Genomic DNA, 23,286 nt, shown 5'->3' on the forward strand with positions numbered 1-23,286 from the left:
ACTATTAGTGTTGTCAACGATTGTGTCATGATTTTGTTTTGTCTTGTACGCTCTTTTATGAATCAATGTGCAAATATGAATTTCCTTTATATTTCAATGTAACGTCTCCATTCGTAGCTGAATGCCTTGCTGTCCCCGTAATGGTAGATGATCAGATGCTCCCGAGGTCATAAACTCGTGGCTTGCATTTATTCATGATTAACTAAACCCCGATGACTTACAAACCCGTGCTCCTCCCACCTGTCCCTAGGTGATCATCACAGCAACAAATATTGTGACTTATTCAATACGCGCTTCGCCTGAGGGACAACAAAACCACTCAAATTCCCATAAGACGCTTGCAACTATAACTACATAACAATTTCATAAAACACATCTTTACAGCAAGAAAGAGCGATAGTAACCTCAAAGGCCACTATTGATAAGTTCATTGACCATACTGGTAACTTCCAGGGTCATAGCTCATGTCGAACAGGTAGTACCTAGTCTCAGGCTGGCCGTTCAAATGTCGACCATAGTCAGATCTTGTTCTTGTTGTTGCCAGTTCAGGCACAAGTTGTTATGTATTTTGAGCAGCAAGCGGTGCATAGCCATCACTATCCAGACTCTCTTGGGGCGTAGGATGCAAGTTTTCAGATTACAAGTGCAAGTCTTCTCGTATCACCGGCTTAGTGACCATGGCTCGTTTCCTGATTTGCATATCAGGCAGCAACTTGTTCATTGCAATGCCACCCTGAACCAATTCAAGAGGGTTGATATAGGCTGCGCAGGCGCTGTCATGGCATGATAGCGATAACTTCGTTGAGGACATAGGTCTTTCTCCACGCTGGCTGCATGGAGGTATATGGCTGCGGTTCCAGGTCTTTACCACTGTCTACCAGATTCATAAAGAATACTACTTTCTCGGCACTAAGGGTCTTCTCATCCTGAGTCGTGGAAGTAGTATGAATCATCCCTCCCATGTTCTTCGTGTTGTCGAGTAGAGAGACTCTTTACCAAACTGCCGCGAGCTAAGCATGATGTTTGTTGCGCCAACCCACGATGACCCTGTGCGTATCTTAATAAGCCTTGGAGGAAGGGTACGAATCCCATGAGGAAGTTAGCAAGATCTCACTCCCATTGTACGGGAGTAGATATTGCACAAGTTCAGTATTGACAAGTGATTTAGCCTGCCTTTTCAACACTAGCAGAGCTAGTGCCATTAGAAAACATAAGAGGGAAAGTGTGGCCATATACAACAGGGAGACGATCTTCACGATGGATGATGCATCTCCTACCAAGCCATGGCCTACAAACCCAGCATCAGACACGATATAATATTTCGACAAAAGGCCTGCAGTCATGTTCAATGCCTACGATAGAGAAGTATTAGCCAACGGAATGACACCCAGATATGTTAAGTATGATTTGATCATAACTAATATAACAACACAAAATATGCGACCATCTCCTCCGCAATGGGTAGTAAAAAGATCAGTAATCTAGCTTGCATTAGCTATAGCAACTTCACCAGATGCTAGTACTATTATTAAATCGAGGACTTAGTCCACTGTAAGTCAAAACCAATAGCTTAGAGGGAAGTGGCTGTTATCCTATAAATAGCCTCCAATCGAGCCAATAGCCTAAACACACAAAAATTCAGTATAGTTATATATATATATATTGGATTGCAAAAACCAGGGAGATATACTGGTTCATCACCACCAACGACAACACAGCCTTGAGCGACCGCAGCAGCATAGACTTCCTCCCAGATATAGCCACCCCCAACAGTAAATGCAGCACCAGTCCAATTAGTCCGGGAACAGTTGGGAGCAAATTGCTGTGAAAGTCAATTCCGTCACCAATATTTCTAGTCCAGATTATCAGGCTTCCATACTCTTGGGGTCTGCCGATCTATGGAAGTCAAAAGATTTCTCACTACTCTTGGGATGTCCCTCTCACCTTGCCACCATATCGTGACCAGTATTCTTAATGACAAGTCTGGCGTTTATTTTCATTGGCGAATTTGATTCTAGCAGCTATGTCTGCAGCTCCAGTAACGTCAATAGTGTAGATTAATGATGCTATGGAAAGCTTACAAAGCGATTCGACAGGTCTTCCATATTTGATACATTTTGAAATTGTAGCAGTAACCATTTATGCATGGTAGACGGGTGCACTTATAAGACTCAAAATAGTTAGACATATTGTAGTAGTTCCAGCGTTATTGGCGTAATGTAAAGGATTAGTCCGTTTCTATGAAACTAGGGCTACGCAGTAGCTTGCCCTAGTTCACTGGGTTATAAATAGATCCAAGCTAAGTATATAGGCTTTCTTATACGTATTGGAACAATACATCCTTGAATCCTACAGTTTTTTCTTGAAAAAAAAAAAAGTAAAGTAAACATTGCTCTCTCTCTAAAGCCATTGATATATAGGGTGGAAGCATCGCTAAACTGACTTGGACGTGGATGTGTCATACGTACCTCACTCACCTTTCTTTGCCATAAACTGGAATTGGGATGGTGCCTTTGCATGGAAATAATAAAGGCTCTGTATCGTTCGTCGTGTGGCGCGGTCTCACTGAGACTAGAACGACGCTTTGGGCTTGAGTTTGAGTTTTCCGGTTGAGCTGAGGTGATATTATGACAATGACGATGTTGATATACTGAATGATTGGCGTCAAAGAGAAAAACAGAGAGAGAAACCTAGGTTTTTTATTGATTTAAAGATATGTTTGTTCGACTAGGTAGGTAGGTAGGAGGTATGAGGTAGGTATTCCATCCCATGTTAGGTCATTCTTGAGTTCAGGGGACGAGGATGAAAATGGGTATGATTGGTAAGTAGTAGATAGGTGCGTAGGGAGAGACATATCTGCATAAGAGAGAGACGGATGGCATGTACAGAATACGTAGTAACAATGAAGCGATAAAACCGCACATATATATAAAGTTTGGACAAAAATTTGGTATCATAAATAACAATAACAATCAATACGCAGAACCCCGAGATTACAAAGAGAGAGAGAGATAGACGGAGGGAAAGACAGTAGAAAAGGGATTGTATGAAGAAAAATGTCATGCGGGCTGTCTCTCCATGCCTCCTGCCCGTGTCATCACTGGTGGTGGTCCAGCACGATGATATGAAGGCGAAACTTCTCCGAGGTGATGATTTCGATTAGCAACTCTGCCTAGCGAGGGTCGCATGCTAGTGGAAGCAGCGGGCTCATTATTCAGATTTAGTCGGCCCAGTTCAATGGGGATATGTTCCGGCATAATTGGCATTTCTCTGAATCGTCTTGTCTGTTGTTGATGTTGGTCGTAAATTCGTGACATCGAGGCTGCGGAGATACCGTCGTTGTCCTGACATTCAGGTAATGTGACAGTGCAAGCACCAAGGGTTCGAGATATATCTTCTAGAAGAACCTGCATAGGCGCAATGTATGCAGTGCGACTTTTCTCAGACCATGCAAGAACATGACCGCAAACGCGACCAGTGGATGCTTCGAAAACCCAAGCTCCGGAATCGCCAGGCACTTACACGAAGCAAGTTAGCAGGTGATAATGAAATGGTATATGCATGATATTATTGAACTATGTTTATACATACCTCCGAAGCCTCCATCAACACAGAAGCTGGTAGAAAATGATTGCCGTCCGTGTAGTTTCACCAGAGTCATTGCCTGCGATATCCGTCCGCTTTGGTAGCCGCTTGTCCGGCCATGGCACTGTACTCTGAGACCCCCGAGTTCCTCGACCCTGGCTACCTTGGTGAGGTAGATTGGAGCTCCTCCAGTAGGCTGTACACTATGTTGTTGACTCGGTCTGGAAATGGTGTTCACCCTCCGGTTCGTTGGTGCAGCGACGACGTTTCGAGCGTCCATGCGACCTTCGTTGAGTTTTATCAATGCCCAATCGATCTCATGTTTGACACCCTTCCTGGTCCAGCGGCGTAGACCAGATGATGCATGTATATAACCGAGACTGTGTGAGGCAAGATGTTCATCATCCCTATCTTCAGGAGAAGGAAAGAAGTCTTCGTGCACGTCATCAATGGCAGGTTGAGTAACCAGCAACTGTGGTTCCTCATCCGGATCCACGCCAGCAGTGTCCCCAATTGATGCCGAGTCTGCCTCATCGTATGGGTCATAAAATTCATCTTCATCTGAAGATTCATCGTCGGAAAGCCAGTAATCTCCTTCCTGCGAGGTTGTCTCGTCCTCATCCTCTGAGAGCTCGATTTCAAGGTCAGTTTCTGGATCTCTGTCGCCCCATGTGGAGACGAAGTCATCAGCTGCCAAATTGATGTTCCCAGCCGTATTAGCAGAAGATCGCTGCAGAGTCTCCGCTGCTCCATCCTCATCCTCATCCTCATCATCACTAGGTGCCTCGAGCATGTGATGCACAGTCATCCCAAATGGCCTGCCATCAATCAAAACAGCACCGCCATATGAGACAGGGGGCAGATGTTCTTCATTTCTGAAAGCGCCAATTGAGGCTCCACAAATAGGCTTCTGCTGATAATGTGGATTCAAGTCCGGTTGAGTGAAAGCTGGTTCGAAAGCATTAGCTGAGGTCGAGGAATGTGCTTGGCGTCGTCGCCGTTTTGGAACCTTTGATCTGGTAACATCACCGCGAAGTACAATCAAGTCCCAGTCCTGCTCAACTTCGAAGTACTTTTTGAGAATGGCTCGAACTTTCTTGACGTTCGAACATGTAACGCAGATGGTCGTTTTGGCAGTTTCCACGCTTTCGCCGGTCACCATCAATGAGGCAGTACAAGACTCAGAAGAATCCTTGAGTATCTTATGCAAAAGTTTGCTCAGTTTGGGCATAGTGAAGAAATTCCATTGGTTGAGGTGCTCTTGCGGAATTTCTACGTTGGTCAACTTCTTCACAGTTCGCTTCCTTACTTTCTTGTCTGTAGCATCAGCCACTACATGGGTGTTCTTGCTGTCCTGGTAGTCACTCTGAAATTGTTGATGTTCCATTGGTAGACTAGGCCGAGGCCATGCTTCGCTACCGATGGGCTCTGGTTCTGATTCTAGATCGCGGCCAAGTGCTAAGGGTAGACAATCGTCTAGATCCGCGTCAGGCGGGGGCGAGAAAATGTCGATTGCGCAGCATTGAGCAAGGATTTTGCTCATTGTGAAAATGAAATTAGCGGAGAAAGCAAACTGGCTGTCGGGCTCTGCAAATTCTAGAGTCGGGTATGTGAAGACTCTAGGTACTCTCAAGCTCAGATCTGCCATTGGTTCTGTTGATAATTGAAAGTTCGGAGCATCGAGACAAAGTTGAACAACATGCAAATAGGCATTCCCGCATTTTGACGCCAGCTTTTTGATATACACGTTTTCAATTCGCTGTTTGAACATGGCGTTGTTGTATTTCATCTTCCAAAGACGGCTGATCGGAGCCCAGAGACCGATCTCAAGAAGAACCAGTCCCAAGGAATAGAGATCATAGGTCCAGGCCGCCTCATCCTCTAGTAGTCGCTTATCGTCAGGGTGACGATACATGCTCGAGGAAAGAGGTTCAGGAGTAGGCTCATTGCCAGAGAATTGGGCGAGTGATGTGAGGTAGGGGTGTCGCAAGTCTTCAATCAAGTTTCCGATCTCATCTTGACCGGAATTCTTTAAACCTGGGAAGACAAGAATGTTGCTGCTATTAATGTTCCCATGGACAATATTCTGACTCCTCAAATGTAAGACCGACAAAACGAGGTTATAAGCAAGACGAAATCGGCTTTCCAGGGTCGGTACAGGGATATCCTGGTGCTCTTCTCCAGAGTGAAACATAGAGACCAAAGTCTTCGGCTTCAATTCCTTCAAAAGATTGCTCGGATTGCTCAAAAATGGGAAATAATCCACCGGCATCTGGTATACGAATGCATAGCGGGCATTGGACATGTCGATATAATAGCCAAGAAACCGCAACAAGCCCAAATGTGACACGCGAGAATTCTCGACTAATTGATCTAATGACCGATGTATCCTTTCCAGTCTCTGAGCTGCGGGTATGGTCACGGAACTTTGGGACTCAAGCATCATGGGGGTGAATTCAACGAGAATGGGGATAGTCGATTCTTTGGTCAGACCAGTCATAAACGGCGTGGCTGTGGTCTGCACACGACCAATGATTCGAGAATTTGTGGATGCCGCAACTTGCTCATATGGTGGAGGACTCTTCGCATGAGAGGCGCCGGAGAGCTGCAAAGTTGATCGGTCGATGAAAAGATGCTTGGTCGATGTGAAGGATTCAGTTATCTGGCGCTCTGCGAAAATGGGTTCCCTCATTGTATTTGGAACAGCATGAAAATTCGAATATGGCGACACATCAATCCTTTCTTGTCTCTGATACGCTGTCTTTCCCTTCCTATCAACTGAACTCTCCACAAAGTCCTTCGCTAACGGTAGCGGCGGCTTCGAATCAGCAGACATGGATCGGTGAGATTCTGCTGCCAACTTGGAAACTTTTGGAATCGTCGTTTGAGAACGCGCTTTGATTTTGCCCGACTGGTCGGTTGACGAAGTCATCATGGTCATGTTCCGCCGTGATTGCGATAAATCATAAAGTGTATCAATGCACGATGTCAAGTCGTCCAGCAAGCTGTAGGAACGCTTTATATCCTCCTCCGTCCAGTGAGATTTGCCCACCAAAACTTCTTTTGGAGGCAGCTCGCCGCTATCGGATTTTGGTGGTAACGCCGGGGCTTCACCGTGTTGTAACCGTTCAGCTTCGTTGAGAATCTCCTGTATGGACGACATAACACTGGCGACTACATCGCTGAAGCCCGCTTCCGTCAACGATTCATCGATGTCGTTCGGTTGTGCAGCGTTCGAGTCGCTCCAGTCGAGGCCCCAGGCGAGTAGTCTATCCTTCTGTGTGCGATAATTGCGATGCAATGCTACCAGCTCTGGATCGTCGGTTCCTTTCGCAGCCGTTGTGACGCTCTCGCACGAAGTTTTCGTGTCTGTGTACATCTTCGTCAGACGTCGTTGGAGGAAAGACCCTCCCTGCCGAAGAACAGACATGGTGGCAATAGTCCGATGCTCATACACCGGAAGTGACGTCTGCGTTAAAAGGAGGGCATGAGACCGCAGATGGCAGGGGTGGAATAATTGGGCGTGCCACGCTTTTTATATGAAGGCGCAAAAACGAACATGAAGTTGAAGCCTGGCAAGGCTACTGTTTAAAGCAGACCGGCGATCGGATAATTCTGTTGCCTTATCACTGAGCCAATAGGAATGCAGGCTGCCATGCACTGCCGGAGCGTGGAGTGGGCCACGGGGGGTTAAGGGCGGGCACTACGGCGACGCTACGTACCAAAGCGGTAATATTACATACAGCACGGCCTATACATAGTAACTATAACTAAGCAGTTAGTGTGGCGCATGACGCAGCGGGAACTCATGAGTCATTCCGCTAGGCAGTCATCGTGCCATTACGGTAACATGCATGGAAGGGTTCTGGAAGGAAAATAGAAGCAACAGGATATTGCTACAGTAGAATAAAATTCACCTCTATGTACATTCAATGTGGCTGGTGGCTTTCCCGTAGCGCAGTGAACCAAATCCAACCCATCCGCTATGAAATTCGCATGCATTAAGAAAATAATGAAGATGAAAAGAGTGCAAACATGAGATGGACTTTGCTATGCCTGCTCTATGCCGTACTCACTCGCCGACGCACCGCTGTAACGTCCCTAGCTCTTTTTTCTCCCAAATTGTGTAATCGCTCACCAATCAGGTACACTTCGTCGCGGATGTTCGCTCGCCAAACGCCAATCTGTCTGCGAAGTAGATAGAATGCGTAGATCAATAAGCATGCTGCGAGAGATGCAGGGTATGAATAGCGATAGACCCGCGACTGTACATCTGAGCCCGAGCGTGGGAAAATTGTTTCGTTGGCGACGAAACCCAAACATAAGGGTAAAGATACAGCGAAGAACGTCAGGATCAGAGCCGGTAAAATAAGCGCTCGTGTAGCCAGACGTGTATTGGGTCGCAGCCAGTTATCGCGCGCTATTGTGTTAAGAGCCGTTGCGAGTCGGGAGGTAGACCTCCACTGGATATAAATGTAAACCATCTGCACGTAAAGGACGCCCACAGCCCAATCCTGAACGAAATGAATAACATGTGTTTCTTGGCTGTGCATATACGTTTGCACAGGAATAAATACGTAGAGCTCCGTAAGCAACGCAGATAGGGATGGAATCAGGAAGACAAATGCCGCCGACAGATAGACTAATCGCATGACACAAAGTATGATCTCCGCAGTATCGCTTGCTGCTTGACCGGGATTTGACAGCATCGGCTGCAAACTCGCTTGCAATTTTCTGTATCCAGATTTCATATAGATAACTGCGTATGCAGTACTCACAGAAATGGAGATACCGACGGAGAATGCGTAAATGTCGTTCATTCGAACGAATTGTGGGAAAAAGGACGAGAGCAAGCGGCGACCTATAACCAGTGGCAAAATAGTTGCACCAATTCCTGTGACTGTTGCGAAGACCCAGATCATGAAAATGAAAGTGAAAATTCGTAGTCGAAAATGTGGCGGAATGTAGACTTGAATGAACATCTCGTTATGTTTGCCATGTAGACCCTCATCATTGTCTGCAATATTGTCCACACGCTCATTGTCTTCGGTCACCTCAAGGAAGACCTTGATTCCCTTAGGAATGCGAACTTGATCCGAAGCTGGAGCGCGCACAAACTTTCCGTCTCGAACGAAAAAAAGGTTGTTGCCTTTCTCTTCTGTAGCTTTCCGATCTTCATCAGTTATGACTGGGTTCTCTACATCGCCTCGCTTACCGGACAAGAGATCTGTCCACGTACGGCCAACGTGATGCCCCTCTTCATCCTTGTGTCTCTCCCCGAGGAGGAATTCCGAGAGCCGTAGAAATCGAGCACATCTGTAAAACCACCAATCGTACATGTTATGCAGGCCATCTGATGGCTTAATTATTCGCAAAATAACAGGCATGACGAAGTTGTAGAATAGCAAGTCGACAGGGAATTCGAGTATCGGCGTGTTTGATGACCAGCGAATTGGAAGTACTCCGTCAAAGGCATATGATAAGCCCCAGACCACACCACCCAAACAGATGATTACCAAACCACCATAAACCAATGCAGAAAATGCAATTTTTCGTAGCTGCGTTATTATATCGCGCTCCAAGACATCACGCACGGGATGAAAGTTCGGATCGTCGGGATCACGTATGAAGTCTATGCATGTTAGTGACGATACACAAAAGAGAGCCATTGGACTTACAAAGTACGCCGCTTCTCATTATTTTACGGCACATGGATACAAAGAGAGCAAAATGGAACATGTAACATGTGCCTATGAACCAGTGTACAAATAATGAGGTGAGTGGCGCTGATAGTGTAAAGGCAAGTCTCGACGTAAAGGTGGCGTTTTCAAATAGCGGCATCAAAGCTACATCTAGGAGTAGTCCAGAGTAAAGGGGAAAGACGAGCATTTCAATCCCGATAATAAGGATTACTTTCATGACGCCACCAGCTTGATGTAGTATTTCGGCGACAACACCTTCGGGTCTCTGAGCGCGGTTCGTGCCAGTGAAAAAGCCAGTAACCTTCAAATATAAAATACCAAGAAGAGAAGCAAAAACATATCCGGTGACGATAGCTATGGCACGGTCTTTTGTGTCCCAGCGGGCGAGGTCATACCCAGGGTGAACGAGAAATGAAACGTCATTGTCCCACTCTGACTTGCCATAAATCGAGAATAAAGATTTGGCAAAGCCGAATAACTCTTCCTTAAAATTCGCAACAGTGGTCATGTCAACCTTTGAAGCCGCAAGCATCATATCGATCCTATAATCCCCAGAAAGAAGCTTGAGAGGCATGTCATGTAGAACAAATTTTGCCCCTTCGAAAAACAACTCAAAGAATCTGACAATGCGAGCCTCATGAATGCGTAGTGCCTGATGCGCAAGGACCGAGAACATGGGGAGATCGGTATCATGGAAGTCGAAAAATCCACCTAACACCCTCTTAAGTCTTTGGCTGCTGCCATCAATGAGAGTCAATGATGTATGCGTGAAGGATGTGCCCTGAGGCATTCTTTCCAACAGCGGTATGAATCCAGCTATCGGCCGTAGAAGGTTCCTTATCATGAGACTAACCACATACAAAACGTACCCGACACTACCAATGAGAGAATCAACAATGACGTCTGCAGTGATGGATAGCATCGCCAAAGGAACTCTGATCATGAGTCGAAGCGGACTTGTAAAGAAAACCAAAGCAATTTTCCCCCAGAGGTAGGGTAACCAGATGGCGACTGCTATCGTGAACGAAAAGAGAAGAGCGCAGAATACACCATTCTGCAGGAGTCCAAATATCGGGCCCTGTATGCCTATCAATTCTAGAATTCCTTCAAAATCGTCCCCATCATCCACGGCATCCGCATCATTGTCTGCTTGGGGAACTGCCGGTTCACGCCATGGATTAGGGGCTGCTGCATCAGCAGCTCCATTGTGCCTATTTGGTAATGGGACGAAAGGTGCCTCTAAAGCAGGATCTTCCACGACATGCTCATCATCTTGTAGATGAGCTCCAGGCTCTTCAGGAGCCGCAAGATCTCCCCAAAACCAATCAAAGACACGATTTACAAAGCCTTGTTGAAAGCCCTGGGTATTCTCGCTAGGAGGAGCTGTATCATTGTTTTGTGTATTACTCGTAGCATCAACTAGAGGCTCAATAGACGATGTTTGAATTTCGAGAGTGCGCTCAGTCTCGATAGCTGCGACACTGTCAGGGGCCGGCACCTCGTCCTCTTCCTCCTCTTCCTCTCTTATTGACCACTCATTCCAGTCATGGGGAATGTTAGACAAATCCACATTGTCCTCCTGAGAATGCGCGCTATCCAAGGGGTCCAAATGCGTAAATGTTGACACTCCGGGCAGAGATTCTGATTCTGAATTGTGATGAAACACATTGGAAGTTGAACGTGCATGATATCCAGAACTAGACGGGCCTTCACCGACAGTCTCATCGTCATGACCTCGAGAATCAAAATTAATCGAAGTAGGACTGCGAGACGTATTTGTTCGGTTGAGAGTTGTCATCGCATTCACAATCCAGCCTAGCTCGTCTTCTCGTCCCTCCTCGCGTATGATACGCAAAATTTCATCGGGATTTCCTTCGCCACGATTCCAAAAATCTTTGAATGTATCTATGCCAGGCCATGTGTGAGTGCCTGGCTCATTCACTGCCTCCTCAATCGTTCGCCGAATGTTCGAAGCTCCATCAAGAGCATTTCTTGATCGCAATGTCGGTCGAGAACCTGATGCCCGGGTTTCGAAAGTGGGACGAGACTCAATAGGAGTCAATTCCGACGAGGCATGCGAGGTCTGTAACGAACCCGTACTAGAAATTTCTTCGTCATTAACGGGATATTCGTATACACTTGACTGGTTTTCAGGTCGCTCAAGATCCGCATTTCTAACAGCAATTGGCGAAGGCATCTCGGGCGCCTCAGCAAGATCGCGAGGCCTGTTGTTAGCTTGATTTTGATTCTCAGCCATCAGTCGCACCACAGCATCCCGCTCTTCCTCGCCAAGGTTGACGGCTGGTTGTTGCTGAACAACCCACTCGCGAATCAAAAACACCAATATGAAAGACACAACCACCAGCAGTGTAATCAATTGACCTTCCAATGTATCAATAACAATATTGTTCACGGTTGGCGATGGTGTAAGAGAATTAAGGAAAGTAACATTTGACAGCCAAGACGGCTGGCGTGAACGTAGAGATGGTGTTGAAGAGATTTGGCTGGCGTTGCCTCCACCTGATATTGATATAGACGGAAGAAAGATATTCAGAAGTACACGCTTGGCGATGGCGAAGCCTAACGGCTCTTCAGTGGACAGATTTAGAATTGACGTTACTGGTGATAAAACCCCAGGTAGTATGTTTGTGACAGTCTGGGTGGCGGCAGATACTGCTGGATCACTAGGTGCTGGAATCGTCCCTGTTTGTATATCAGATTGATTTGCGGCGGTAGGAGGTAACTGCGCGACATTGGGACTCGGCCATCGCCCATCTGCGAGCCAGAAAAGAGCACGCCATATCGCACGCATGGACCATGGTAGCCATCCAAGCCATACAAAAGCAACCAAGAGAAGACGTAGCCAGGTAAGTAGTGAGCGGAGTCCATGGATAGCCAGTTCTCTTATGAATATTGGAGCTGGAAGTTTAGCTGGCATTCCAGGGTCGTACAATTTTGTGAAGCGGAAAGGCGTCTTGCATAGCTCGCAGTACTTCTTTTGTGAATGGGACAGCCATTCCATAAGACAACTTTGGTGGACGAACTTTATGCTGCCACTGCACTTGCAGGGGTAGAACAGTTGGTCCTCCTCAGACCCTTCGCCACGGCATATTCGGCATGTGTCTGGTTCGTCGAGCCCTTTCCCTTTGGTGTCTGTATTCGTCGCATATGCTGGGTCGTTCATAAGATCAGGGAGCGGAGAAACACCGCGCATGGCACGCGGGCCTTGTTCGGTATCCATAATATACTTGCGAGTCTATTTTTCGAGGGCAGATCTGACTAGAATCATCTCTTTTGATGACGGTGGTGCAAAGCACAGCTATTTATGTGTCGGGTTTTCAATTCATGCGGGTCGGAGAATGCTGATGAGAATGTTTTCTTTTGCTGACGGAGTGAGTCGCACACCCAAAAAATAATAGGGACCAAGAATGGAACGTAACAGGAACCAAAATGAAGAAATTAGAGAAGAAACATCCAAATGGGATGTTTGGCAGCTTGCAAGCTTAAAGTACGTCTGACGGTTGCAGAATACGTGACAGCCTAAGAGTCGCAACTTCCCTGGGCTAGTCAAAATCCAAGTTAGCGCATCCGCTGTGACTAAGCTGCGCCACAAAGAGATCGGAGGTCACGTGCATCAGGCAATGAGCCCTGCGTCGTCTCTGGGAGCAGGGATTAAACATTACTTATCACGCAGGGATAAAAGGGCATAGTGTACCTTCAGATGCCAGCACTGTATGAGGAGCCTCTATACAAATCTTGCTTCTTTCCTCTCGATGACGCTCCGGACTTCTCATGCAAACTTGACGTAACTAATTCCCGGAATGACTTAGTCTTGTATTTAATACTGGCGGTAATATACTTCTGCAGAACATGTGCAGTACCCACACCGCCTTGCTGGGCGGCAACCTGATAGGTCGGGCGCGCCGCGATTGGAGCTATGATCTCAGCAAACATTAGTCTGCCAAAACAAGGCCCAGCAAAGACGCCATCAGTAAACTTCGTTCTTTCAAGACGTACTCTTCTTGGGAGAGTCTCTGATCTATCTATCTATCCCACATTGAATTTGCGTTGGTGAGTGACCGGCCTTTCTGTTTGCAGTGAACTGTACATTGACGTGAGCTCAGACCACGCGGTAACATCCTCGGCACGCGAGACTAAGCTGGCTAGTACAGTTGCAACTTACAGGTGAATTTTCGGCATGGTGAACTAGGTCGCAGATTCCTCACTGCGTCCTGAAATGCCTGCAGCCTTGCACTGCCTGCAGTGATTATATGCTCTCATTCTCGGGGATCAAGAAATACGCGACGTAAAATCCACCGGGCTCAACATGAGTTCCCCGGTGAACGAGAGGATTCGAAACGGCAACATCCCCGATTCTTTAGAAGAGGCGAAACCGTCTGGCCCAGGACGAAGAGATAGGCCACGACGTAGCTACTTTCGCTGGCTTCTAGCTCTCGTTGCGAGGTTCGTACACTGTCGGCCGCGAAACAAATTGCACATATATTGACTTTTCAGACTCTGCATCTGGTATACTGTCCTCACGCCGTTCCTCCGCTGTCCATCTGATATATCGGCCCTGGATGATTCTTCTCCTCGTGTTTGCAAGCCATATCTGATTACGCGCTCGTACGTCGATCCTCATGTCGACCGATATTACCAAGCCTATGCTGCACCTTACGTTGAGCGAGCGCGCCCCTATACTTCGGTCCTCAACGAGCGCGTATATACCCCTGCTTCGAGAATCGCGAAACATGGGTATGAAACGTACGGCGCTCCAGCCATCGCACAAGCTGGAGAATACGGTCAGCAAAAATGGGAGGTGGTGGCGGTGCCACAACTGATGTCGATTCAGGCCTCAGCACATACTCTCTATAAGGACAAGCTGGATCCTTACGTGCAGCAAGTCCTAGACGTTGTAACCCCATATACTGAAACCATTTCAAATCAAGCCACCGATATTCACAATGGATACATTCTTCCCTCATATATTCGTTCAAAGCCCTTAATTGTAAGGGCTTATTCGTCCAGTCGGGATGTTCTTACTCGGACTGTGATTCCGTTAGCCCACCAAGGATGGTCCACCCTGGCTATCTTCGTCAAAGGCAGTCTGCTGCCTACTGTTACTGGACTGTATAGCGAGAATGTGGAGCCGCAGCTCGTTAAAATTGGAGAAAGATTGGCTTCGTACCGCGAAGGTAAAAAGCTCAGGACTGTCGTTGATGAATATGAAAGGTAAGTGAGAGTTAACGATTAATTGTCTAACCAGCTTGCTAATCTAGTGACAAAATCAGCTCCACCGAATATTTCGTTACAGGAGCGGCCACGCCTACAGCGAGTACTGTTAGCGAGCCGCAGACAACAGCTGCCACAACATCTACAACAAAAAGTGCTGAGGCCACGCAATCTTCCCTTACTCTCGAGCAACGAGTTGAAACTGCCAGGGAACAGATCGCTTCTGATCTACTTATCTGGCAACAGAAGTTCGCCATGGCTGCTGACAAGGGAGTTGATGATCTGGGAGATCGAGTGTCACATATTGTGAACAGCCAACTCGAGAGCGGGGCCAAAACGCATGGGGAGGCCTTGATCGAAGCCTTGCACACTGTCCAACAGCACGAAATTTTGAGGATTAAAGAACACATCAATGAAATCATCCAACAGCTTCCTCCATATGACGCTCCTTATGAAGAGGAGAAGGCAAATGAGGATCTTTTACACTTTATACGTTTAGTGGGGACTGAAATCAGAGATCGTGCCCATGCTCTTAGGGAATGGTATAATACCTTCGAAAAGGAACTTGATCGAAGAGTAACGGCCGCCGCAGATTCCACGCTAGAAGTGTTGGACAGCATTCGTGATCTTGGGCTGCAGGAAATTGGTATACGATGGGCCGTGATGGATGAAGTTACTTACAAGGATTGGGCAAAATACCATGCTCTTAAGAAGCAGTTTGATAAATGGAGGGGCGAGGTTTACGAGGCTGGTCTCAAACACGCAAAGGTAGAGGAGGCCAAGATTATTGCAGAGGACATCCTTTCTAGGGGCATGACCACTGCTGAGGATGCCGCTAAGGAGCTATCGCGGCTCAAAGAAGTTGGAAAATGGAAGATCCAGGCAAGGGAAGTTAGCGAGGATTTCGAGACCAGGACTGAACCACCTCCAGCTTTAGTGAGACCTGAGGAGGACAACGTAGAAGAAGAATCTCTCTCAGAGTCTATATCCATCGACGACCCAGAGATGAGTGGTGCATCTTCTGCCGCACCATCTGCAACCTTTGAAGAGGTCGAAACCGAGTTTGACAAAACAACCACAGTACGAATAGAGCTAGCAGATGTGACACCTGAAGTTCCTACCGGCGCAACAGCCGATCGCTTTGAAGATGAAAACGAGCCCGAAGTAGCAGAAGCTTTGGGGGAGAAGGATGATGTCCGAAGCAGTGACAGTAAAGTTTGGGGAGGTGTTGCGGCTCAGGTTGTGACAAATCAAGTACCTATACTTGATGATGACCAAGAACACAGATTCTCCGAGCAGATGGTAAGTCTTGCCAGCGAGGCCAGCGAACGGTACGCGGAGGCTACAAAAGCAGCCAGTGAAGCCTTATTTGCTCAGGCCACCACATCCAGCGTAGGAGATCAGGCAGCTTCGGTGGTCCGCGATCAATACTCCAGTGCAGTGGAAGCTGCTTCAAGCATATTGTATGGGACGACGCCATCCGTCGGCGAGCAGTTTGCGATTGCTGCTTCTGAGAGATATGAACAGGCTGTTGCGGCGTAAGTCTGCCATGTTTATGTTCATTTTATATTTCAACACTAACTTTAGGTGATACGTAGGGCCTCTTCGGCTTTTTACAACCTTCCCGTACCTGGTTCTCAAACTACAACCTCCGTTTTGGAATCTATATCATCTGTTGCCTCATCACGCTTACAGGAGGGCCTCAGTATTGCGTCCGCGCAGTTTTCCAATTTGAAGGCCTCAATAGCACCTACCCCTACAGCCACACAGAATCCTATTTTCCTTGATGCTCAGCGCCGCTATTACGAAGCCATCGGACTTGCTCATGACCAATACTCAGCATTCATCTCCTCTGCGTCTGACGTAATTTACGAGCCCGAACCTTCTCCCTCTCCAACGCCATCCGTTATCGACCCTCAGGGTCTTTTGGAAGAAGCTATCAGCCAATTTCACCAAGTCTCGGGCTTAGCATCTTCGAGTCTAGCTGCTGTCGTTGCCTCCGCCAGCTCAGTAGCAGACAAAGGCGGTGATTCTGCTCGCAGTGTCATTGATGATGCCTTGTCGAAATACAGCAACGCCATGGCGGCGGCGTCGTCATCATTGTCTGTCGCTTCTGAATCAGCCAGCTCGGCTATCTTTGGAACACCAACGGGGACTTTCGAGTCAATAACCAGCCAGGCCTCTGAACGCTGGCAGAGTATGATTTCACAAGCCAGTGAGCAGATATACGGCGCACCGACTCCCCTGGTACAACAGCTCTATGACCAGCAAGTATCTCGCTTTGAGGCCCTTGAAAGTTTCGTTTCCGAGCTTGTGGTTGGAAAAGAGCCTGCATTTACAGAAAGCGTCATGAGCAGACTCCGATCCGCCTATGAGACGCCTTATCCCGCGGCTGCTCTTTCATCAGCCTCAAGCTACGGATCCGAAGCCTTTTCTTCTGCTTCTTCTCATATCACAGATGTAGCTTCCCATGTGGGTGACGGCGCGACCAACCTCCAGTCCGAGGCTAGCTCCGTTATCAACAGTGCGGCAAGCAAGGTCAAAGATGAATTATGAGGAAATCAAATCACATGCGCTTTTCTTGGTTTTTCTGATGCAGCCAGAGACCTGCCTTGGCAATGATTGAGTGACAACAACACGAATCATTTTCTTACATCTTGCCCTTTGGCTAAAAATTTTCATGATATCCTCTTACGCGGCTACTTCGATGTATTCTCTTTTGCTTCCCTTGACTACGTTCGTCGAAATTCACGCTGATTTGATCCCCAACTTCGTTGCGGATGTGTGTATTGGATTTCCCCCCTTCTGCTATTTCGCACTGGATCTCAATACTCTTTGTTTCATTATCACGACCTCAATGTTTTTCTTTTATGCTTTTTTTTTTCTTTCTCCTTTTTGTCATTTTTTATATTCATCAGCGGCCATTGGGCCAATGTAACGTACAGAATATCTCGGATTTAATGCACAGTGACGATGAGTTGAACCTCATTTTACTGATTGATCTCATCCGCTTTTATATCGCACCTGTAAACTTCCTTTCTACCGGTATTGTACACGTTGGCCACCGCGTTTTTCCAACTTCTGCTGTCTTTTACTGGACGCACCAGTGGCACCACCACTAGACGCCTCATCATTCGCGCCTCCCATACCAGCCAGCCCGTTCTTAATGCCAAAGAAAGTAGTCCAGGCCAAATAGATTGACCACAGCGGAACGGCCAGATATAGCCACCAAGCCCGGTTATTGAACAGACAGACGGCAACCATGCAGCCCCATGTCCAGTATGTAATATCCCACATGTACTCCGTCAAGCCAGAGGCACCCAGGTCCTCGCCGGCTGACTTGAGCGATCCATCATAATGGCTGTATCGCGGCCGTCCGAGGCGCTCAAGATAGAACTCGATGGCGAGTGCAGGAAAAGTGAAGAGGGCATAGGGCAGCAGAGCGCTTGGGCGGTTGAAGAGCCAGTGCAATAGCAGAAATAGGACATGCAGTGAGAGCGTGATGATATGCGACCTGTTCAGCAATGCCGCATTGCGAGCCGCCAGAGATTTCGCCGCTTTCTGTTGGAGTATAAAGAGTAAGCTCGCAGATATGTAGAGTATATGTCATGGTATTATTACCTGAGCCATTGCACTGGTTCTGTATGTATTCGGAGAGATAATGGCTGCGCGCAGCGTGCAGAGTGCGGTGCCAGGTCGAAGAGGACAGCCGCAAACAGCGTGCAAGAGAGAAAGAAGAACACGGCGGTTGCCCTACACAACGGGCGGCGAGGCAGCAAGGCACCGCCGCTTTCCCTCCTGCCGCCGCCACAGCCCAAAACATCCAACAGCAACTCTCTTCCACCTCGCCTCCCTCACGCCACTCCAGCCAGCATTGATATCAACCCTCCGACGTATCCTCACCATCCACTCCTAGCCTTACTGGATCTGCCTCCGTCCCTCCCTTGGCCGATAGTATGCGCTTCCTGCTCGTGTGAGCTCACTCGCGGGCTTGGGCTTCTTTATTCACTAACAGGCGCGGTCTCCACTTTCGGTTTGCATAGAGAACTCCGCCGATTGTTTTTGTTGCTGCTATACACAAACAGTGCTCAGCTGTTAGCTGTCTGACATCGCTCATCAACGCCGCCACTCTGTTCTGTCGACGATCATCGCAAATTGCCGTTCTCCTTTTGCACCGCACTAACGAAGTCGCGACGATTTATAAACAATTGGCGCATTGTTGACGCCTCTCGATGCGTCCGACCTTAGAGCAATCCTCACTTCGCCCTCCCTATTCCTCGCCAGCCTTTCCTTGCCCTTAACTGCGGCACCATCTTCTCAGGTTTTTCCTCGATTGCCTCTATCATTTAGTCACTCGTCATGGCGCCTTCCACGTCTCACATATCCACCCAGCTCAGGCAACTGATCTACTACCATCTTGACAACAATCTCGTCAAGAATGCGCTTTTCCTAGCCGGCCGCCTCCACGCCTACGAACCCAGGTCATCCGAAGCCTCGTATCTACTCGCGCTATGCCATCTTCTGAGCGGTCAGCCCAAGGCCGCTTGGGAATACAGCCGAAATTCTGGTTCTCGGGGAACCCACGTCGGATGCTCGTATGTCCATGCACAAGCATGTCTGGACTTGGGGAAATACATGGATGGGATCACCGCTCTTGAGAGAAGCCGGAGCCTTTGGGCTTCAAAGAGCCATTGGAGTGAGCATACGTCGGTCAAACGAGCAAACGCGTCTGTGTTGTACTAATTGTGGATGTAGACAAGCATAGCGAAACACGCCGTCACCACTTACCAGATGCAGCTGCGGTGCTCTGCTTACAAGGGAAATTGTGGCAAGCTCACAAGGATCTTGCACAAGCTGTAGAATGCTACGTTGAGGCCTTGAAGCTCAATCCTTTTATGTGGGATGCGTTTATGGGACTTTGTGAAGCTGGTGAGTTTAATGCATACTTGTAACATAAAAACCCATATCTTGAAAGGACTAAATATCCACAGGGGTCAACATCCGAGTTCCCAACATATACCGATTAAGTCCAGAGCTGGTCGCTATGTTACAAGCAGCACCTCAACCTGACCCAACCGCAATTTGCGACAAGACAATGGCGTCGAACGGCCCTCTACAGATGCATTCAAATACAAATTTTAATAGTGACCCATTTTTTTCTACGCCAAAAGGTGACGCTGGCGTCTCGAATGGAAGCTCAGCATTGTGGGAAAAGCTAAACGGAAGCAATGTCAGCGTAGCATCAGTGGGTACAACGGTTATTCACGAAGTACCTGAAGGCCAGACTGAGACCGAAGATGCTCGCATTGTCAATGGTGCAACATCCTCTACTGATATTTGGGATCCTCCTCTTGCTCCTACTCGGCGAAATAGGACTATACAGCAAGTCGAGTATGGGGACCCACCCCCGAGAATGAAAGCCACTGCTTTGAAGTCAAGAATACGATCAAGAGTGGAATCAGAAGATCAGAATATTGTTCCAATGGATGCAGAGCCAATCCCCGTCTCCACCGCAGGTGACAGGAAGCGAACCATATCTGGCCAGGTTGCCCATCCCGCTCCCCAGCCCGTTGAACCAGGTGCGCCACAGCGCCGAAGCACTCGTCTGCTGAATCACATAAGGCCCACGTCTACTAGATTAGCGACTTCGACATTGACCTCAAGGGATGGACGAGAGGTGAAAAAGGTCAGGGCTACTGGGGCAAAGGGACGGACTGCTACGACTACCAACGTTGGTCGTGTAGTCAGCGGGAATAGGAAGACCGTGATCAGCGGTTCAGAGCCAGACAATAGGGAACCTCGTGCACCTGGCACGCACTCCACTGCCTCTGGCAGCAACAGCCATCCTACTAAGAGCGCAGTCACGGACCGCTCGAAAGAAATGGAGGCTCTTTCATGGATATTAGATCTCTTTGGTAAATTGGCTACAGCGTACCACAACTTGACCAGGTATAAATGCCAGGAGTCTGTTCAGGCCTTCAATCTCTTGCCGCAAGCGCAGCGAGAAACGCCATGGGTTCTATCGCAGATGGGGCGAGCTTACTATGAACAGGCGCTCTATTCTGACGCTGAGAAGTATTTCATACGAGTCAAGGCCTTGGCACCGTCTCGGTTGGAAGATATGGAAATATACTCGACCGTGCTATGGCACCTCAAGAATGATGTTGAACTGTCATATCTAGCCCACGAGTTGATGGAGGTAGATCGGCTATCTCCGCAGGCGTGGTGTGCTATCGGCAACTCATTCTCACACCAACGAGATCACGACCAAGCATTGAAGTGTTTCAAACGTGCCACACAGCTTGATCCTCGCTTTGCCTATGCGTTTGCTCTCCAGGGTCACGAACATGTTGCAAACGAGGAATACGATAAGGCACTCGATGCCTTCCGAAAAGGAATCAGCGTCGACAGTAGACATTACAACTCTTGGTATGGCCTCGGCCAAGTTTACGAAAAGATGGGCAAGCTCGAATATGCGGAGCAGCATTACCGCAACGCCGTACAAATCAACCCTAGTAACGCAGTTCTGATCTGTTGCATGGGCCTTGTGATTGAGAAGATGAACAACCCCAAGACCGCTTTGTTCCATTATAGTCGTGCCACATCACTCGCGCCAAAATCAGTGTTGGCCAGATTCCGAAAGGCACGCGTTCTCATGAAGCTGGACGAACTCAAGTTGGCTCTGGCAGAACTCAAAGTGCTGAAGGACATCTCTCCGGACGAAGCAAACGTCCACTATTTACTCGGAAAGATTTATAAGATGCTTCACGACAAGGCCAACGCAATTAAACACTTCACCACGGCCCTAAATCTTGATCCCAAGGTAAGTAGCGGCCTAACTCCATTTATTAATTGGTCCAAATGCTCACTAATTCCGTAGGCAGCACAGTATATAAAGGACGCAATGGAATCATTGGATGATGAGGAGGAGGATGACGCTGACATGGCATGAACGCTTGGTTAGGTCGTCGTCTGTCACCTCCACTGCACATAGTGTACCGTACCTCTCTGATTTGCTGTTTACCCATGGTGCTCACATACTTCGGCGTACTCGATGGACGCGACATTCTGCTTGGACATGCATAGAAAAACGGGGTGGCGTTACGGTCAAGGCTTCTTTATCTCTGTTATTTTTCTCTGGACATTCTTAAATTCGGAATTTGGTGGCCTGCTCACTTTAAGTTATAACACTGTTCTTGCAAATTGCACGCTGTGAGGTCTACTCATGGTAGCCTTGTCTTTTTGTATATTACCTTCCTTGCCTTTTCGCGATCATCGTTGCCGCGATATAATTATGATGGACATGCTTGATGCTATGATTAGAGGAATTTCTTATTTCTTAATCAACAGGCCGATACTGTGCAGTGTGAAGTTGTAAGTTGTAAACAAATTTAGTGGGCCGGTTGTAGGCTACTCCGAATTTAGCCTGTGGGGAAACCTCAAAAGAGTCAACATCATCGTCGGCGATCCTCCAAATCACGAGGAACTCCCGTGCTCTCTCGACATTCGCCTGCTCAGCATTGTCAGCTGTTATTTCTACAGTGAAACCATGGCCATCGGCACCCGGTATCGAGTTTGAGTTTATATTCTTCCAGTCAACGCCTCCGCAGTCTGTCAAAAGTCTCTCATCAGCGACAGGGTTTTTCTTTTTTTCAGATACAAAAAAATAGAGAGAGAAAATAGAATAAAAACTCACATCTCGCTCGACTCCACGCACACCTCATCAACCAAGAGTCTCTCCTGTCACCACAACATGGCGATTCTATCCTACATTACCACAGGCATAGCGTCCTACTTCACCCTCACGGTATCCATCTTCGCCCTATCAGCCGCCAAAGTGCCCAAGGCCGGCTTTGTCGCCAGATGTCTATCCTCCTACGCATCGCTACTCATATGCGCCACATACGGCGTCATTGCGTCCATAGTACTACGTCTAGTCGGATACGGACGCGTGTCTCAATGGGCCACCGCTCGCAGCTTCAAGTGGGTAATGCGATATTCCACGGGCGTGCGATTTGACATCATCGAGGGCCAGCAATACCTCTCCACGCGACCCGCGGTATTTATCGGCAACCACCAGACCGAACTGGACGTGTTGATGCTAGGCACTATTTTCCCGCCCTATTGCAGCGTGACAGCGAAGAAGTCTCTCAAATCCTGGCCGTTTTTGGGCTGGTTCATGGCCCTGTCGGGAACAGTCTTTATTGATCGCGCGAACCGCGAGACGGCCGTGAAGGCCTTTGATGGTGCCGCCAGAGAAATGCAGGAGTATAAGCAGAGTGTGTTTATCTTTCCGGAGGGCACAAGGAGCTATTCCGATGAGCCGGAGTTGCTCCCCTTTAAGAAAGGCGCTTTCCATCTTGCTGTCAAGGCGGGTGTTCCTATTGTGCCGGTGGTAGTGGAGAATTATTCGCATGTGTTGAATGCTCGAAAGTTTGTGTTTGAGTCGGGTGCTATCAGGATTAAAGGTGGGTTCACAGTCTCTTCTATTCACCTACGCCGTATTCTATATTCCATCTAATCAAAACATTTTCTGCTAGTCCTCCCACCCATCGAAACAAAGGATTTGCAAACCGCCGATGTCGATAAATTGACTACCGATACACGCGATACCATGCTGAAGACTCTCACAGAGCTATCACACAAGTCCGAGGAACAGAAAGAAGAGCTTGACGGTGGATCTACCAGCACTGCCGTGGACCTTTAAGTTGTTTACTTTGTTTGTTTCTTTCTTTCCCACTTTCATGAGAAGAGAGAGAGAGAGAGA

General features: G+C 47.9%; 6 protein-coding genes across 6 annotated transcripts; 3 read left to right on the top strand and 3 right to left on the bottom strand.

Annotated features, from left to right (window-relative positions):
* Positions 1 to 3,059: 3,059 nt before the first annotated feature.
* On the bottom strand, positions 3,060 to 7,015 carry UA08_03636 (hypothetical protein; the record flags this gene model as incomplete). The annotated part of the gene is made up of 2 exons (XM_020265958.1): positions 3,060 to 3,517; positions 3,592 to 7,015. The coding sequence occupies 2 exons, from the start codon at positions 7,013 to 7,015 to the stop codon at positions 3,060 to 3,062; spliced, it is 3,882 nt and encodes a 1,293-aa protein (XP_020121307.1).
* A 631-nt stretch (positions 7,016 to 7,646) lies between these two features.
* Positions 7,647 to 12,528, bottom strand: UA08_03637 (hypothetical protein; the record flags this gene model as incomplete). The annotated part of the gene is made up of 2 exons (XM_020265959.1): positions 7,647 to 9,217; positions 9,264 to 12,528. 2 exons carry the CDS (start codon positions 12,526 to 12,528, stop codon positions 7,647 to 7,649), a joined length of 4,836 nt encoding a protein of 1,611 aa, XP_020121605.1.
* Positions 12,529 to 13,614: 1,086 nt separating this feature from the next.
* On the top strand, positions 13,615 to 17,075 carry UA08_03638 (hypothetical protein; the record flags this gene model as incomplete). Its single annotated transcript, XM_020265960.1, has 4 exons — positions 13,615 to 13,751; positions 13,803 to 14,519; positions 14,579 to 16,057; positions 16,118 to 17,075. 4 exons carry the CDS (start codon positions 13,615 to 13,617, stop codon positions 17,073 to 17,075), a joined length of 3,291 nt encoding a protein of 1,096 aa, XP_020121603.1.
* A 483-nt stretch (positions 17,076 to 17,558) lies between these two features.
* UA08_03639 (hypothetical protein) lies at positions 17,559 to 18,149 on the bottom strand (the record flags this gene model as incomplete). The annotated part of the gene is made up of 2 exons (XM_020265961.1): positions 17,559 to 18,080; positions 18,141 to 18,149. 2 exons carry the CDS (start codon positions 18,147 to 18,149, stop codon positions 17,559 to 17,561), a joined length of 531 nt encoding a protein of 176 aa, XP_020121109.1.
* A 729-nt stretch (positions 18,150 to 18,878) lies between these two features.
* On the top strand, positions 18,879 to 21,471 carry UA08_03640 (Protein bimA; the record flags this gene model as incomplete). Its single annotated transcript, XM_020265962.1, has 4 exons — positions 18,879 to 19,215; positions 19,275 to 19,448; positions 19,511 to 21,342; positions 21,400 to 21,471. The coding sequence occupies 4 exons, from the start codon at positions 18,879 to 18,881 to the stop codon at positions 21,469 to 21,471; spliced, it is 2,415 nt and encodes an 804-aa protein (XP_020121110.1).
* An 801-nt stretch (positions 21,472 to 22,272) lies between these two features.
* UA08_03641 (hypothetical protein) lies at positions 22,273 to 23,226 on the top strand (the record flags this gene model as incomplete). Its single annotated transcript, XM_020265963.1, has 2 exons — positions 22,273 to 22,987; positions 23,060 to 23,226. The coding sequence occupies 2 exons, from the start codon at positions 22,273 to 22,275 to the stop codon at positions 23,224 to 23,226; spliced, it is 882 nt and encodes a 293-aa protein (XP_020121111.1).
* Between the last annotated feature and the right edge of the window lie 60 nt (positions 23,227 to 23,286).

Source organism: Talaromyces atroroseus (assembly GCF_001907595.1).
Source record: "Talaromyces atroroseus strain IBT 11181 chromosome Unknown scaffold_3, whole genome shotgun sequence".
NCBI lineage: Eukaryota > Fungi > Ascomycota > Eurotiomycetes > Eurotiales > Trichocomaceae > Talaromyces > Talaromyces atroroseus.